Source organism: Nanorana parkeri, unplaced genomic scaffold (assembly GCF_000935625.1).
Source record: "Nanorana parkeri isolate BGI_ZX_2015 unplaced genomic scaffold, ASM93562v1 scaffold758, whole genome shotgun sequence".
Lineage (NCBI taxonomy): Eukaryota > Metazoa > Chordata > Amphibia > Anura > Dicroglossidae > Nanorana > Nanorana parkeri.
This window is the reverse complement of record NW_017307026.1, coordinates 368,779-383,919: the sequence shown is the minus strand read 5'-3', so window position 1 is coordinate 383,919 and position 15,141 is coordinate 368,779. Positions and strand designations below refer to the sequence as shown.

General features: G+C 41.4%; 1 protein-coding gene across 1 annotated transcript in view; it reads left to right on the top strand.

The window, feature by feature from the left end:
* The window catches only part of LARP4 (La ribonucleoprotein domain family member 4), a 64,057-nt gene that overhangs the window by 17,212 nt on the left and 31,704 nt on the right, over positions 1-15,141 (top strand). Inside the window, exons 2-3 of the mRNA XM_018564544.1 lie at positions 6,357-6,501; positions 12,411-12,572. Coding sequence (XP_018420046.1) covers positions 6,357-6,501; positions 12,411-12,572 — 307 coding nt within the window. The remainder of the gene's footprint in view (positions 1-6,356; positions 6,502-12,410; positions 12,573-15,141) is intronic.

Here is a 15,141-nt window from a genome sequence, read left to right as displayed (position 1 = left end):
TTATATTAATGTTGGTGTTCGGTCATGTTTGTGTACATGGTATTAGGGCTGCAACTAATGATTTTCATAATTGATTAGCTGATTATTTTTTAGATTAATCTGATAATAAAAATTAAATACCATCCTTAAAGGAGACCTAATGAGGTTTAGAGATTTTACTCAACCTCTTAGGTAGGGCCCACGTATGGCAATGAAACTGTCGCACGTCTGCTCTATAGATTGGGAAGTGAGCGAACACATACCATCGCTCACTCACTTCCTGATCATCTCCCTGTAGAGAGTGGTGACTGTCAAGTCTCCGATCCTCCACTGTTGACTGGAGGAACATGACTGGCTCTGCCTCTTGTTAAGCCCGCTGTCAATCATCCAGCTGGGTGGATCTCTGCAGTATTGTTGGGATTCGTCCCGGCTGCAGCGCTCTCAGTATATAGCTCGCTATATACTTAGCTTTGGGTTACAAGGGAGGTTAGCATATGTCCTCCAGTGACCCTTAAGAGGACTATGGGATAAAAAGGTTACCCCATAGTTCTCTTTTAATAAAATGCACAAATACAGTGTTACAAACAAAGATTTATTTCGAAACAATCTGCATGCACATTTTTTTTGCATTTGCAATGCCACACGTTCCAGTGCAGGCGATCACACTGGGGATGGGAGGTGTGCCTGGGGTGCCATTGACATGAATGGCACTGAAACACACCGCCCGCAGCAGAAGTTGTCAGGCCAAAACTGATAATTACTTTTTTTTTTTTAATAATTGTATTGTAAGCACAGGGAATGGCTAGTGGCAAGATTCCACAGACTGCAGCTGAATGCAAATATAGCATGCTGGCTATTGCACCTACCCACTTTTTGCTGTGCCCTCCTCCCAGCATGGAGGAGAGAGCTAAGGGGATCCAGCCAGCTAATCGATAATGACAATAGTTAACAATTATCATAATCCATTATCAATTAGTTGGTTCCATCCCTTCATGGATTAGATGGTTTGGGGAAAGGACTTCATGCTGGTGATGCTTGGCTAGATTATCTGTATGGTGCAGTTTAGGTCACATATATCAAATTCACAACTTATTAGTCTGTGTGTTTTTAATTTGACAGTTTTCTTGTGCATGCCTTATTTAGACATTTTTCAAGTTCCGTTTGTCCTTTACTATCTACATGGAATAGATGGCTCAAGGCTTCTGGCTGCAATTGCTAGGGTGATAGGACATCAGACCGTTCATCTACTGATCACATTTTTTAGTCATAAGAGAAATTTAGAAAAAGATCACCTTTCTGGGAAACCATATGACACACGAAGTGACTTAACTAGTTGTCCCTGTCATATTTTTGTAATTTGTATCTCCATAATGATGGCACAATACATTGTTAAATCACTAGGCCCTTTTACATAAGGTTTTGTGGTAGCTATGCTTCATTGTAGCGTTTGAATGATACCACAGTATAAATTTCTTGCATGACTTGGGTAAGTGGGCTGATCAACCAGGTTGCTGCCAAAGCAGGCAGGACATTTGACTACCACTGCAACATATGTTAATGTGTGGGGTTTGGGGCAGTGTTGCATCATGTTTTAAGCTGGCCATTCACTGTTCTATTTTTTATTTTTTTTCTGTTGTTCAACCTGCAGGCTGAACCAAAAAAAGAACAGATTCCTCCAACGCTTACAAGCCTTGATGAAGGAATCTCCCACTGTGTCTTTTGTATTGGCGGCTACTGTGGGAATACCCGAACAGAGCAGGCAGCTCATTGGTTGCTGGCTCTATTCTTTTGAATATTTTCCCACTGGCCCCTTCGATCAGCTGATCAAGGAATGCTGGCCGAAAGGGTGCCGACTATGGCACCCACTGTGCAAACTTTGGCCAGTTCCTAAAGAACCTGTTAAAATTTGCATAATGTATGGCTGCTTTATTCTCTGACCTTTAGACATGATTTCTTGTGTTAAAGTACTACAACCCTGGACAACTTTGTTAATCACTTTGCAGTGGTAATGAAACCTTTAAAATGAGCTGGAAGGTAACAATAAATCTGTACACATCTGTAGATTTCAAAAGTCTGTTTTTATTTTTGAGCACTGCCTTCATAGCAGAACACTGTAGCAATTAATTTTGACTTTTTCTGTTGCACAGTCTATTGAAATAGTGACCTGCATAACTCAAATCATATTAGTTTCGCGAAACGCCTCATGGTGCTGGAGTAGTCCGGTACAAACATTGGGGAGTGCTCCTGACATCTGTTAAAGTAATAGTTGTGTTTGATATTTATTCTTGCTAGAAAAGATGTTACATGCATGAATCTATAACCAGCCTTTATAGCAGGGCGCACATTGGGAAGGCTTACAACAATACAAAACCTAACTTCATTAATATGCTCACACTTAGAGACTCGGATACATAGAGTTAGGACCACACTTTGCAGAGGTGCCTTGACGCGGCAGTGTGGCTTCTACATATTTTTGGCCAAAAGTTTGTGCAACTAAAACCTCTGATTTTAACGCATACTGTTGACAGGGCTATTTGTTTGGTTGCAGGCTGGCTGGCAGGTTGAGGCTGGGCAATTTTTGTGTTTTGTGATATTTATTCTTGGACCCTTACTGCTTAATAACTCATTACACTGCAGCACAAGTGTATAGGGAGCTTAGGTGTACAGAATACTTAGATATATATTTATCTATTTTGCACAGCGTAAGCCTTGTATGTCATTGGGGTCTTAAATCCTCTATTTAGTTTAAACCCTAAACCTCAATGCAAGTTGTTTCTCTGATTTGTCTTTGGGTATTGCTCTTATGCAGTTAATAATGTAGAATGCAGAAATGTTGTCATCTTTTTGATTGTCCTTGCATATCACTCTAAGCAGTTTATTGTAGTAACAATATGATAAAGCTGCAAAATGGCTTGCTATGCTCTGTTATTGCCATCTGATACTGGCCTGTGTGCTAGAAAGACAATTTATGTCCCAAAACTACTTTCCCTGGAGGAAAAGGCGGTGTCCAGGGCCACCTGCTTCTACTGGGAGCCTGAGACTGGAAAACAAAACACTTTAGGATAGCAAGCTGGGGGAAATTAGTCAAAACTGGAGCAGTTGCCCATAGTAATCAGCTTCTCTTCAGTTTGTTTAACCCCTTCATGACTGAGGCCTTTTTTTTTTTCATTTTTTGGGCCCATGTTATATTCCACATTTTAGGCCTGGAAATTACTTAACCGCCAAACATTATATATTTTCTGAAAGCCAAGACCCTATAGAATAAAATGTTTGCAGCTGCAAATTTTTATGTTGCACGATATTAGCGCAACTTCTTATCAAACCCCAACATTTAGTGAAAATGTACTTAAATGCACCAAAACACAATAAAATACCAATTTTTTAAATAAAATATAAAAAGATGAGGTTACAACGAGTAAATAGATACCCAACATGCCCAGGTTAAAAATTGCGTGCGTGCGTGAAATGGCAGCAAACGTCAGTACCTCAAAGTCCATAGACAATGCTTTAAAAGCCCCCACAGGTCATCAATTTAGAGATACTCAAAAATACTGGCCCTAGAATTATTGCTCTCCGGCGTGCGCGGCGATACCCAACATGTGTAGCGCATTCGTTGTTTTTATAAGTAGGCGCACCCGTCCAAAATTGGAGGGAGATTAGCATCTTCCTCCTTGCTGACCTCCCTCCGTGCTGTGAATGCGGAAGTAATGTGTAAATAAATCACTTCCGCATTTACCTGTCAGTCATCTGGCTGCTATTGCCAGAGAGAAGCTGATGAAGCAGATCTCTGCTTCATCGGCTTCTTTTCAGGTGACGGGTCTTAGAGGACCAGTGTGCCTTTGCTATTATATAGGGGTATCTTTATCCCCCTATGTAATAGCAATGCCATTAAGTGTAAAAAAACTTGCCCAAGGACTAAAGCGGGGGCCCAATCTCCTTGTCCCTCATGACAATCTACTTGTGATAATAAAAATTATTTTAACCCAAACCGTATTTAACTGTGCCAAGAAGTGCTTCTTGTTGGTCAGTACAGTTAGGTGACCATGCTGACCAGTGAGTGCTCCCAACTTGAGAGCAAAATTAAAAATCCATACTGCCCATCTACCTTTTAATATGGCGCACAGTGGATTAGATGGCTCTGGTTGGTTTTATTTGTATTTTATTTTTGGCACTTAACTTATTTCTATCTCACGGGTAAACAAGCCCATATGTGATAGCATTTGAAGGTGCCCTCCAATACAGAAGAATGAGCACAATGCTGTGCTCGATCTCCTGTGCAGTCCGGCCTGTGACAGCGGAGACCGGAACTGCTGTGATTACAGCACTCCAATTTCACTCATCACACATAGCAGACTGGAGAACATCTGTCGAAACACCACAGAGTATAGACCTTAACTCCATTGAGAATTTTTGGGATGTGCTGGAGAAGAATCTACACAGTGGTCTGACCCTCCCATCATTACAAGATCTTGGTGAAAATTTAATGGAACTCTGGATGGAAATGCTGCTACCCAGATCACTTATACAAAATAAGTTGCTGCTCCCCAGCTCTTTTAGCCCTGCTTGCCCACAGCAGGGCTAAATGTAGAAAGAAAACCTACCTGCCTGGTGCATGGCACTGCATATCCTGGGTGTTGGGCGATAGGAGTGGTGCACCCTTGAGTAAAGTGTGGGCATGCAGTTTTCAGTCTTGACATACTAGGCATATATTTAGTTGGCTCGCTTTTCTTTCCCAAAAAATATTAAGACCGTTTGTGTGCACTTAGATTTTAATATATTTTTACCTGACTTCAGGATGGGGAGCAGTTGCCAGCAATAGATTACTACTAGTAGTGATCTGTTGCTGCATGGGAGGTATGGGTTGTATGTGGGCACACATGAAAAAAAGATATATGGGATGTGCTGGAGTAAAGGTCACTTTAAGCCAAGTTGGCTTCTTGTATCTCTAAGAACTAGGGATGCACCGATATATTGGGCGAAAATGGCACTTTTGGCATAATGCCGAAAGTGCCATTTTCCTGCCGATCGGCGCATCTTTGCTTTCTTTCCTCCCCGCTGGGCGCTGCTCTGTGTCTCAGCGGGATGGAGGGAAACTGTGACAGCCGGCCGAGTGTTGTGGGTGGCCGGTGTCTCTCCTCCCACACCGCTCAGCCTCCTATCACAGTCCAGCAGAGCGGTGTGTGGAGACGGAGACAGGCCGCGCTGTCACAGGAGGCTGAGCTCTCCTCCCTACATCGCTCGCTCGGTCTCCTGTGACAGCGTGTCAGAGGAGAGCAAGGTACAAACACTCAGCGATCAGTGATCTCTGTGTGGTTGTAAATAATTGAGGACATGGTATGTTGACTATAGCCTCAATTATGAAATGGGAAGTGATCTACATCCCCTCCTGTTCATTCATAGTTGTAGTTATAGTAAACACTTTTCTCATGTTATCAATGAACAGGGACACTCAGTATAGAGGATTCCTGTTCATTAAAGGTGAATTATGAGGCGAGTTATTTTCACTCAGGCTCATAATCTGAGCCGACCTGTGACAATGAAACGGTCAGGTCGGTATACTGAGCGCGATATACTGAGCTTTGGGTGGCGGGAGGATGCTAGTTTGTGTTCTCCCGTGACCCTAATTAGAATTATGGGGAAAAGCCCTGACCCCATAGTTCTCCTTTAATAACGGGATAGAGAAAAAGAGATTGAGGACTTTGTGTCCTCAGTCTCTTTTTCTATTGTAAAAAGGAAATATCAGGGGTCTGTTTAGACTCCTAATATTTCCCTGAAGCCCCTAAAAGTAAAGTAAAAAAAATACAAATATTTAATAAAAAAATAAAAAATTTCGGTTTCGTCCTGACAATTTTCTTTTTTAATTTCAGTTTTAAAATTTCCATTTCGGTGCACCTCTACTAAGAACTTGTTCACACCATGTCCGGACCAGAATGTTTTTGTGTTTTTTTTGTTCTCCAAAAATGCATCCCAATATGGGATTTCTGGGCTCTGTTCACACCTGTGCAGTCCATTCTGGTGCGGTGAAAAAAAGTGCTGCATCTTTTTGTTTTTCTGGTATGGAATGCACCAAAACAAACAAACTAATGCACTGGACCGTACCTGCCCATTTTACGCTGGAAAAAAAAAAATCACCCGCACACGTCAAAAATGCACTACACCAGGTTTGCAGAGATGCACCCAGGTCTGGTCCTGACATGGTGTGAGCAGGCCCCAACTCCAAAGGACTTTCAATATTGTAGAACAATTAGGATAATCAAGGAAGATTTTTGACAAAAATTGTCCTTTTAAAAGAGGTCTGGAATTCACATATAATTATAATACAGTGCTCAAAATGTGAACCTGTGCTGATGTTTCATTTTAACTTTTTTTTTTTTTAGGTGGCGTCAAAAGGTGCTGGTTTGAATCCAAATGCCAAAGTATGGCAGGAAATTCCACAAGGAAACACTGAAGTTTCACAAGCTGTCAATGGCACTGAAGATTCTTGGGATGAGGCAGCAGCCGCAACAGAATCTCATACCGAAGGTCTGTTTTAGAAGACTGTTCTGCTCAGTCAATGCTTGATTTGTAACTTTGCATGTCAGTGGCACATTGCTCTAGTAATTTCACTGTTTGCATCAGGAACTGCCCCATTATTACCAAACCTTTGTGGGAAAGCTATAGTTGCATGAAATGTTTTTAGAGTAAAATTTAATGCACATTAAGTATAAACTGTTTTATACTTTGCGTTTAATCTCTGGTATGCTTATGGTTTGGTTTAACCTGACAAAGTTGGTGCATAATCTTAACTATAATCTCAATTTAGGGCTAACGCACCAGAATATTTTTTTTTTTTTTTTCTCCGAAAGGGAAGTGTTCTTGTTCATTGATGGACACAGGATTAAGAGACAGTTGGGTAATACTGCTTCCTGCAAGACACTAGGAATAAAAGAATAAGTGACCAGTCGGTATAACTCCTCCTGCCTCATTTTTTTTACTAGTGTGTTTTTTCTTTTTGTACAAGAATATTTTTTTTTCCCACGGTAAGCATTTTACTACATGCTCCATGAGCAGGTCTTTATACGCAGCTATCAGGATTGTTTTCTTCGCATTAGACTTGGAGGTTGTATCTGGAACCCACTGGACTCAGCGTGAGAACCTCTCCCTCTACTCCTTTTTTCAAGTGAAAAGGGAATCTTTCTCAGTTGGTCTTTGCTGTGTTCCTACAGTGAACTAGTCACCTCTGGCCATCTGAATCTTTCCTTACAGTAGCTGGTTTGTGAGTACTATTTATGGCTAAGGTGCACCCATTAAAGGGCTGATGCAGACAGTCTGGACATTTGTCCTGTGCTTGAGTATTTACTATCCTTCGTGTCTTGCTTTGTTTTTCAGGCTTGATTCCCTCCTTAGCTTGCTCCGGGGAAGGGGGTTTTCACTGCAGTTATGCAGGATTTCATGGGACACAATGCAATCCTAATTACCGATTCTCACCAAAAGGCCAAAAGTGTACTTCAGTGGCTTGCCCTACAAAATCTAATCTAATCTGCCTGTGGCTTTAGCAGCCCTGAACCTTCTGCTGATGAGGCTGATGAAAAGTCTCTCAAATTCTGCTTATCTGTCTAGGATTTCCTGGAGGCCCAAAGACTACTAAGACTTTCCCTATGTTCCATTAGTCCAAAACATCCTTTGGAGGGATTGGGACAATCGTAAGCCCAAACGATCCTGTAGAGGAAACCCCTGTTTCTGACAGCTTGTTCTTGATGAGCATTTTGGAGATCTTTTCCAAAACCTTGCTTTCTCTGGATGGCCCTGCCTTAAACTTACATTGGCTGTGATGCTAGTCTGTCAAACTTTAGGAGAATGGACTAGGGCCCTATGACTGGATCTAGTTTCCCTTCAAACTGATCCCCTTTTTGTGAAATGTTTTATGCTTATGCCAGCATCTCTAGGCTATTGTGTTGACAGGTTAGTAGATAACACCCTTCTCATTGTCTGCATGAGTCTCCTGTCAGTGATCATACAAAGAAAGACGCTCGTCCACCATCGAAGTCCAAGAAGAGTTTTTTTTTCCTTTTAATTCCAGGCCTTCACCTCCAAAGCCAGACCCATTCCAAATACCCAGTTCAACTGCAAACCTTGGGCTTCCAAGTCTTGATTTGCTGTGGGTCCCTAGCACTTTCCGTTTGTGGTCCTGCCATTCTGCCTCTATTGTGCTATGCTTCCCGCGTATCCACATTGCACGGTATCTGAGTGACTTTTTATTGAGGGAAGACTGGGCACAGTTTCTTGCCTGCAATGTGGCGTGGAAAATATGCCAAACTTTACTAATACAAAGGTTTGTAGTGCCGACAGTCCACCGCACCAATCCAGAGATTATTTATTGAGAAAGTTGACAACTTTTTCAATAATCGATTATGCCGATTAGTTGTTGCAGCCCTAATTTGAGGATCTACAGCCGAGTGATACACTAAGATAAATTTTTGTTAATAGTTAAGGTACTTGATTCAATTTTTATGATTTAACTCCTGAGGTTAGTGTCACATTAAAAGTATGTATATGTGGGATATTTTTGCTAAAATTAGGGCTGCAACAACTAATCGATGAAATTGATTATAATAGGTAATGAGGATTGTTGGCAACGATTCTCATTAAAGGAGAACTATGAGGCGAGTGAAAATCACTCAGCCTCATAGTTCTTGCCAACCTGTGACAATAAAACTGTCACAGGTCAGCGCAATAGATCAGAAAGTGAGCAAACACAACGTCGCTCGCTCACTTCTCTATGTATCCCTGCAGAGAGTCGTGACTGTCACTGAAAGGGTTAATGGACACCTTAAACCGCTACAGAAACTTAAAATACATTTTAACCCATCAGTCACAGCTCCCTGCAGGCATTCCTCCCCGCTCAGATCCTCCAGCACTGACTGGCGGAATGGACGGGGGAGGGGGCGGGTACAGATGGCTCTGCCTATAGATAGGCAGAGCCAGCTGTCAATCCGCAGCTGGGTGGATCTCGACAGTAAAGTCAGGATCCGTCTCGGAGAACTAGGGGGAAAAGCCCTGACCCCATAGTTCTCCTTTTTAATTAGTTGATTTTCGATTAGTCACAGCTGCTGCTGCCGCAGCTATTCTCCCCTGCTCTCCTCCCCACTGGTGCTGGCTGCAGCGGTCTGTGTCCCTTTCAATCCCCGCTGCTCTCCCCGACTGTATTGGCAGAGGCAGCGGGGACACAGACCACTGCAGCCGGCACCAGCGGGGAGAAGAGCCTGAGGTGACCCTGCATTCACCCGGTGCCGGTGTTCCTTGGACTCGTGGGATTGATAGAAGACCGGCATAAAGTCTCCCATCAGCGGCTGCAAACCATAGCCAGCCTGCTATTGTATATTTTAAATTGCAAAAGCCAATAGCAGGCTGTCTATTGCACCTGCCTGCTGTCAATCACCAGAGGAGGGCCTGAAGGAGAACTTTCTCCTTCAGTTCCCTCCTCTGGTATATAAAAATATTGTGTGTAAATCAGAAGGGGGGACCATGCTGTTTGCATCTTGTCAGCCCTGCATTTAAAATGTATTTAGTATTGTGCAATAACTTTTTTTTTTTTTTTTTTTTTTTTTTTATTAAAACACAGTACATAAACAAAAACAGGGGGCGCCTTCCCTAGTGTAGATTATTTTTATTAAGCAATACCAAAAATAGAATAATACTCACAAAAGAGTAGATAACGGGAAGCTTTCAAAGTCAGAAGTTGATCATCAGTCTTAACAAAAGCAAGACACAGCATGTGAGAGCTGCACAGTTGACAGTTCCTGTGTAACACCGTATGCCTCGGTTGACGCGTTTCTTCCTCAGAACCTTGCTATTGCTTTTAAGACTTTCTACTTCTGACTTTGAAGACTTACTGTCATCTACTCTTTTGTGAGTATTCTATTTTTGCCTTTGCTCAATAAAAATCATCTACACTAGGGAAGGTGCCCCCTGTTTTTGTTTGTTTTATCAGATAGTCTCCATGACGTGGGGCAGCCACCTCTAGAACTTCTGCGTGCATACATCTTCAGTGGAGTGGTTGACTCTGGCGCTATTGGCTTGTATTTTCGTACATTTAGTAAATATTTACAATAGACACAGTTCCACATACTTTATCCTTTTAAAAACCATGCCAGCACCTGTTTATCTGCCATTGTGCACCTCACCATGTTTAGGCTGACAGTGGCTCTGTTGCTTTAAAATACCAAACCTTGCTGCTTTCTCCCTCTGCTGCTAATTGAATGAATTTGAGTACCTGCTTATGTGAAAATTCAGCTCTTGCCTCTTCACCTGAGAACCACTTCATGGAATGTGATGCCAATAGAGAGGTTCTGTTAGCCCAAACAAGAAGGTAGCAGCACACTGAATTTTTGGTAAATAGGTATATTTGTTTTGTACTTTCAGTGATTACAAATTGGAAAATGTGCATTTATTGCAAAGGTATACTGGATTGTTTGCCATAATATACACTTTAAAGCTGAACTCTGGGATGCATGAACAAAATCACCCATCGGTGGCATCACTTACACAAATATGACAGCAGACAATAATTCTTAAAACTTTATTTAATTCATGAAAATCTGACGTTCCGCAGTTCATATAGAACAGCTTTGGCAGGGCACTTGGAGGAGGAAAAATGGAGGCTGATGCATTACATCCACTCTTCTCACAATGCTGCTATGTTAACATTTTCCCAGTGAGAGCACTATCTCCATGTCCCTCCTCTGCTGATTAACAGGCAGTGGGGGAATGGAATACCCATCCTGCTATTGGATTTTTGAGAGAGCCAATAGCAGGCTGGCTATTGCTCCCAGCCTCTGCCTGTGGGGTTTACATTAAGCCGTCATTCCCTAGCTAAAGCTTGTGAGGTGGAAAGATGACACTAGGGATCTAATGGACACCTAATGTCACCTTGACGAGAACCTGTCCTCTCTCTAATGTGCCATCACATAGGGGGCTTGTGAGCCCCTCCATGTATTAGCAATAAAGTTAAGTATAAAAAAAATATATACAATAAAATGAAAAATACTAAAAAAAATGTAATGCCCCGCAAACATGTGCGTACTAAAAGAAACTAGTCGAGTGCACCTGCGTACGAAAACAACAATTGTGCAACACATGTTGGCTTTTGCCGGATGCGCCAATTAAAACTCTCCCCACTGACATCCCAGCACCCAGAAAGGGCAGCTGAACATGGGTGGGGGGGATATTGTGTTGCCCATGGAAGGGATTGGGTGGCTTTACAACCACCCTATAGCCTAAAGTTGACTTTACAGAATTGAACTCCTGGTTGACTTTTTATAGGACCCTGCTGCTGCAATGGGGATTGTGGTTAATGGCTGTAAAGGGGGGTTCATAAGCTGAACCTAGTTCTCATTTGCATAGGAGGTGGTGGGGTGTGGTAGGCTCTGAGTTTTGGCCTTTCAGTCAGTGTGAGGTTGTTAGGCATGACAGACCAGTCCCCTGGGCTGTCAATCAACTCAGTGGTCTGCCCAGACTCTTTAGCTGGACATACACCTTAAAATTATCTGCAGATTTTCTGTGGTCAGCTGGAAAAGGTGCAACAGATTCCTCCATCTACACTAAACTGCGTGAATGGAGTAATCTCCACCTGGGCCAATCTGTTGCACTTTTTCCATCTGACCACAGAAAATCTGCAGATAATCGTAAGGTGTATGGGCACCTTAAGCCTGAGATTTCCAGGTCTGCCCACTACACTGAACTGGAATATAATTCCATCACTGATGGCACGAAATAGAACTACAGCAGGAAGTGACTGAAACCAGGGCGATAAGAGGGCAGATGGAAGGGGGACCTTGGGCCAATAAACCAGAAAAAGTATGGTGGGGTTTGTTTTGTTCTTAAGCTTCACTCTACCTATGAATGGAAAGCAAAACACATTCATTCAAGGTAATAAATCCCCAAAATAGACAATATTTCTACCCAGAGTTCAGCTTTAAAGCGATAGTGAAAAGCACTTGTCTGTCAATGCTCACAATGTAAAATTGCACTTTGTATGACAAACTTTGAGCAAACTACTAAATGCATAAAGTACATGTTTACGGTTTTACCTGCCACGGAATTTGTAATTCTGTGTTAATTCTGTGAGTTATGAAGCTCTGCTGCAGTTGGCATGCTTATTTTCCTGGTTCGGCTGTGCCGCTTTAGATTCCACCTATGCCTTCAGCCTGCACATTGGATAATTGGTGATATCAACTCTCCAATGAACAGGGAACCTACTCGGGAAGCACTGAAGCTGAGGTTATATTGCTTTGCCAGAAAGTACCAAAACCTTTATTTGGATAAAACTGTGAAGTTGTGTGTTCTGTGTGTATTTAAGTTTCCACTTGAACAGTTGTATAATATAATAGGAAAAGGGTATTAGAGTATAATAAGTTATAATAGGTTTTTATTTTCCCCCTCATTTTATGTAGGCAATTTAGAAAGTCTGAACGAGGCTTGTAAACCGTTTGAAGTAATGTATTCCGCTTCTTGTGAAGTGAACAGTAATGGTCTTCATTTAGAGGAAACTGCGGCAAATGGAATGGACTTATTAGTACAAGACGAACTTGGATACCAAATGTTTGACCCATCAGGTGAGACAGACTTTTTCTAAGGCTGATGTCAGAAGTTTTTTTAGTATACTTTTCCCAAAAAAAAGTGTACACTGTACACTGAGCTTAGATTTGATGGGCTTGTTAATCTTCTCACAAGCAGTCTGCTTCTCAATGTACTACCCGAGAAAGTATTTCAAGCTGTGTATAGCTGTTGCAACTGCAGTTCATTTTACTTTGAATTAAACTATTTGCTACTTATGTATACTTTTACTAAAACACCTACTACACCAAAACCATTTTTATCAGGCACCTGTGAATGGAAGCATCCACTTGCCTGTTAGTCAGTGATTTCCAGTGCTGATATATTGCCCCCAGAATGGGCAGGTCACCCAACAGCTGTAGCCAGTTGCAAGCCAAGTGATGTCATGCAGCCCACACTATCTATTCTGTAGATTAATCAGGCTGGAGAAACAAATTATGTCCTTGTACTAGAGGAACAAAGACAGACGACTATGCAAAATTCTTGCGATTAGACTCTTCATGACGCATGCAATTGATGGCCAATTTTACTTCTAATTATATTGTAAGGGAAGTTTCCAGTTCAGTGAAATAGGCCTTTAGTACTGACTCTTGTTCAAGTGATTTTCAGTTCTCCAAAGGATTATGAAACATTTGAAAATCTTGATTTCTCCATTTCTGTTGGCACATTATTTCCCCTATAGGAACATTTTTCAAATGATTTAATTTTTTAGACTATAACAATAGTTAAAATGATTAGCCTTTGCTAATGTGTAGCATGCTAGAGCCTTCCTAGAACACTTTCCTTTACATATCCAAGTGGGCAGAGACATTCAAATCATTCTTTTATTCCCCAATCGCTAACTGCACATCCAGAACAGCTTGAGCGTAGTACAGATGCTGCATACAGTCGTTTCAGGCTTCTTGGCCCATCATTGGTGCAGTGCATGGAAACAATGACTTCTTTGGTGTAGGGCTTGAGGACCACAGATAAAGTAACATTTTCATATTTTCACTGTTAGGATATTTCTGACAAGTTCTCAGCCACACAATACAGTGTAGTAACAGATCTGTTAATCTTCATTCTATTTGGGGTAACATTTCACACTATGAAGTGACAAGCAAGTGGGCAGAGCTCCACCTCCTATGAAACTGAAAGTTCCTTTTGTAGTTGCTTACTGCACCCCTTGCAGCTTACCGATGCGGCCGCTGTCACCCAGTCGTTAACTTGAAAGGGTACATCAGCCACATCTAAGGCTCCATTCACCTATAGCGTTTGCGTTTCCCGCACTGGTTTCTGTGCGGAAGACGTCGACCGACGAAAACGTTAACATTTTTAATCCGCGATTCCTCTCATTTGCGCCCATTATATAGCCGCGAACATGCGGAATCTAGCGGTTTCGTACCGCTAGATACTTTAACATTATATGGGGGGGGGGAGGGGGGTAGGATTTTTACGCATGTAAAAAGCACTTGAACATATGAAGTTAATGCTTGCCTTTTTAGGTATTATTGATTGCGAACATTAAACAAATATAAAATAGGTGTTATCCCAATTTGGCTGCCAACATGGAAATACATTTTAAACTACTGAGCAGTTAAACGTGTTTTACGCGTTCCTGTGACCTCTTAGCTGCTGAGGTTCTGGCATTAAATTGGCTCCAGCTTGCAGCAGAAATTTAAGTCCATGTCTAAATTGCCCCAGGTTTTGAAGTTCTTATGCCTTTAAAGTCAGTTTGGGAAATTGCAAATGTACTACAGGCATCATTTTTAGCCATGTTGTGTTCTATAAATGTATTATGCATGACAGGTTTGCTTTAATTCCTCCATGGGAATATGACAGGATAGAAATATAGGAACGGCTGTTGTGTTTTCTGTAGGTGCATGCTCAAGGGCTGTCTTTAATCCTTCTTTAATCCTTTCTTCAATAATTACCTTGTACAAGCATGTGTGTATTGGGTGTTGCAATGCCTGATGTACACATCCCAGGTCGGTGACTCACCAGTAGCAAAAGAATACCAAAACAAGTTTGTTTTTTCGTTTCTGTTTGTAAATGGCTGACGCACTTTTTACATTTTTGCTGTGTGATTCTATATGTCAGTAATATGCTTTCTTACAAAGTGCACCCACACATATTATATATTGTTTTTTAGAAGACAGATAGGGCTATATATTTATATCACATATGTGTACCTAACGCCTCACTTAGGGCAAATAAAATATGAAACGAGAAGAAAAAAAACGTACACACTTTTTCCCCAGTTTTGATTTGTATTTTTTACAAAAACAGCACAGCTAAAAATACAATAACTACATTCATTTATTTGGAAAAACCTCACATCCCCAGGATTTTAGAATTTTTTCTGTACTAGGCCTAAAACCTAACATTTTAATCTTTTTTTTCTGAAAGCCAAAAGTGGTCATCTGCCATACAATGTCACTGTCACTAAGTGACAGCTACATACTTTGAACATTGCTGTCTTGAGGGGGTTAAAAAAATATTCACCCCTTAGGGTGAAAAACAAATCCAATTTTTATTGTAAGGGGTTAATTTTTATATAAATATAAAAAATAAATGATCGTATAAAAA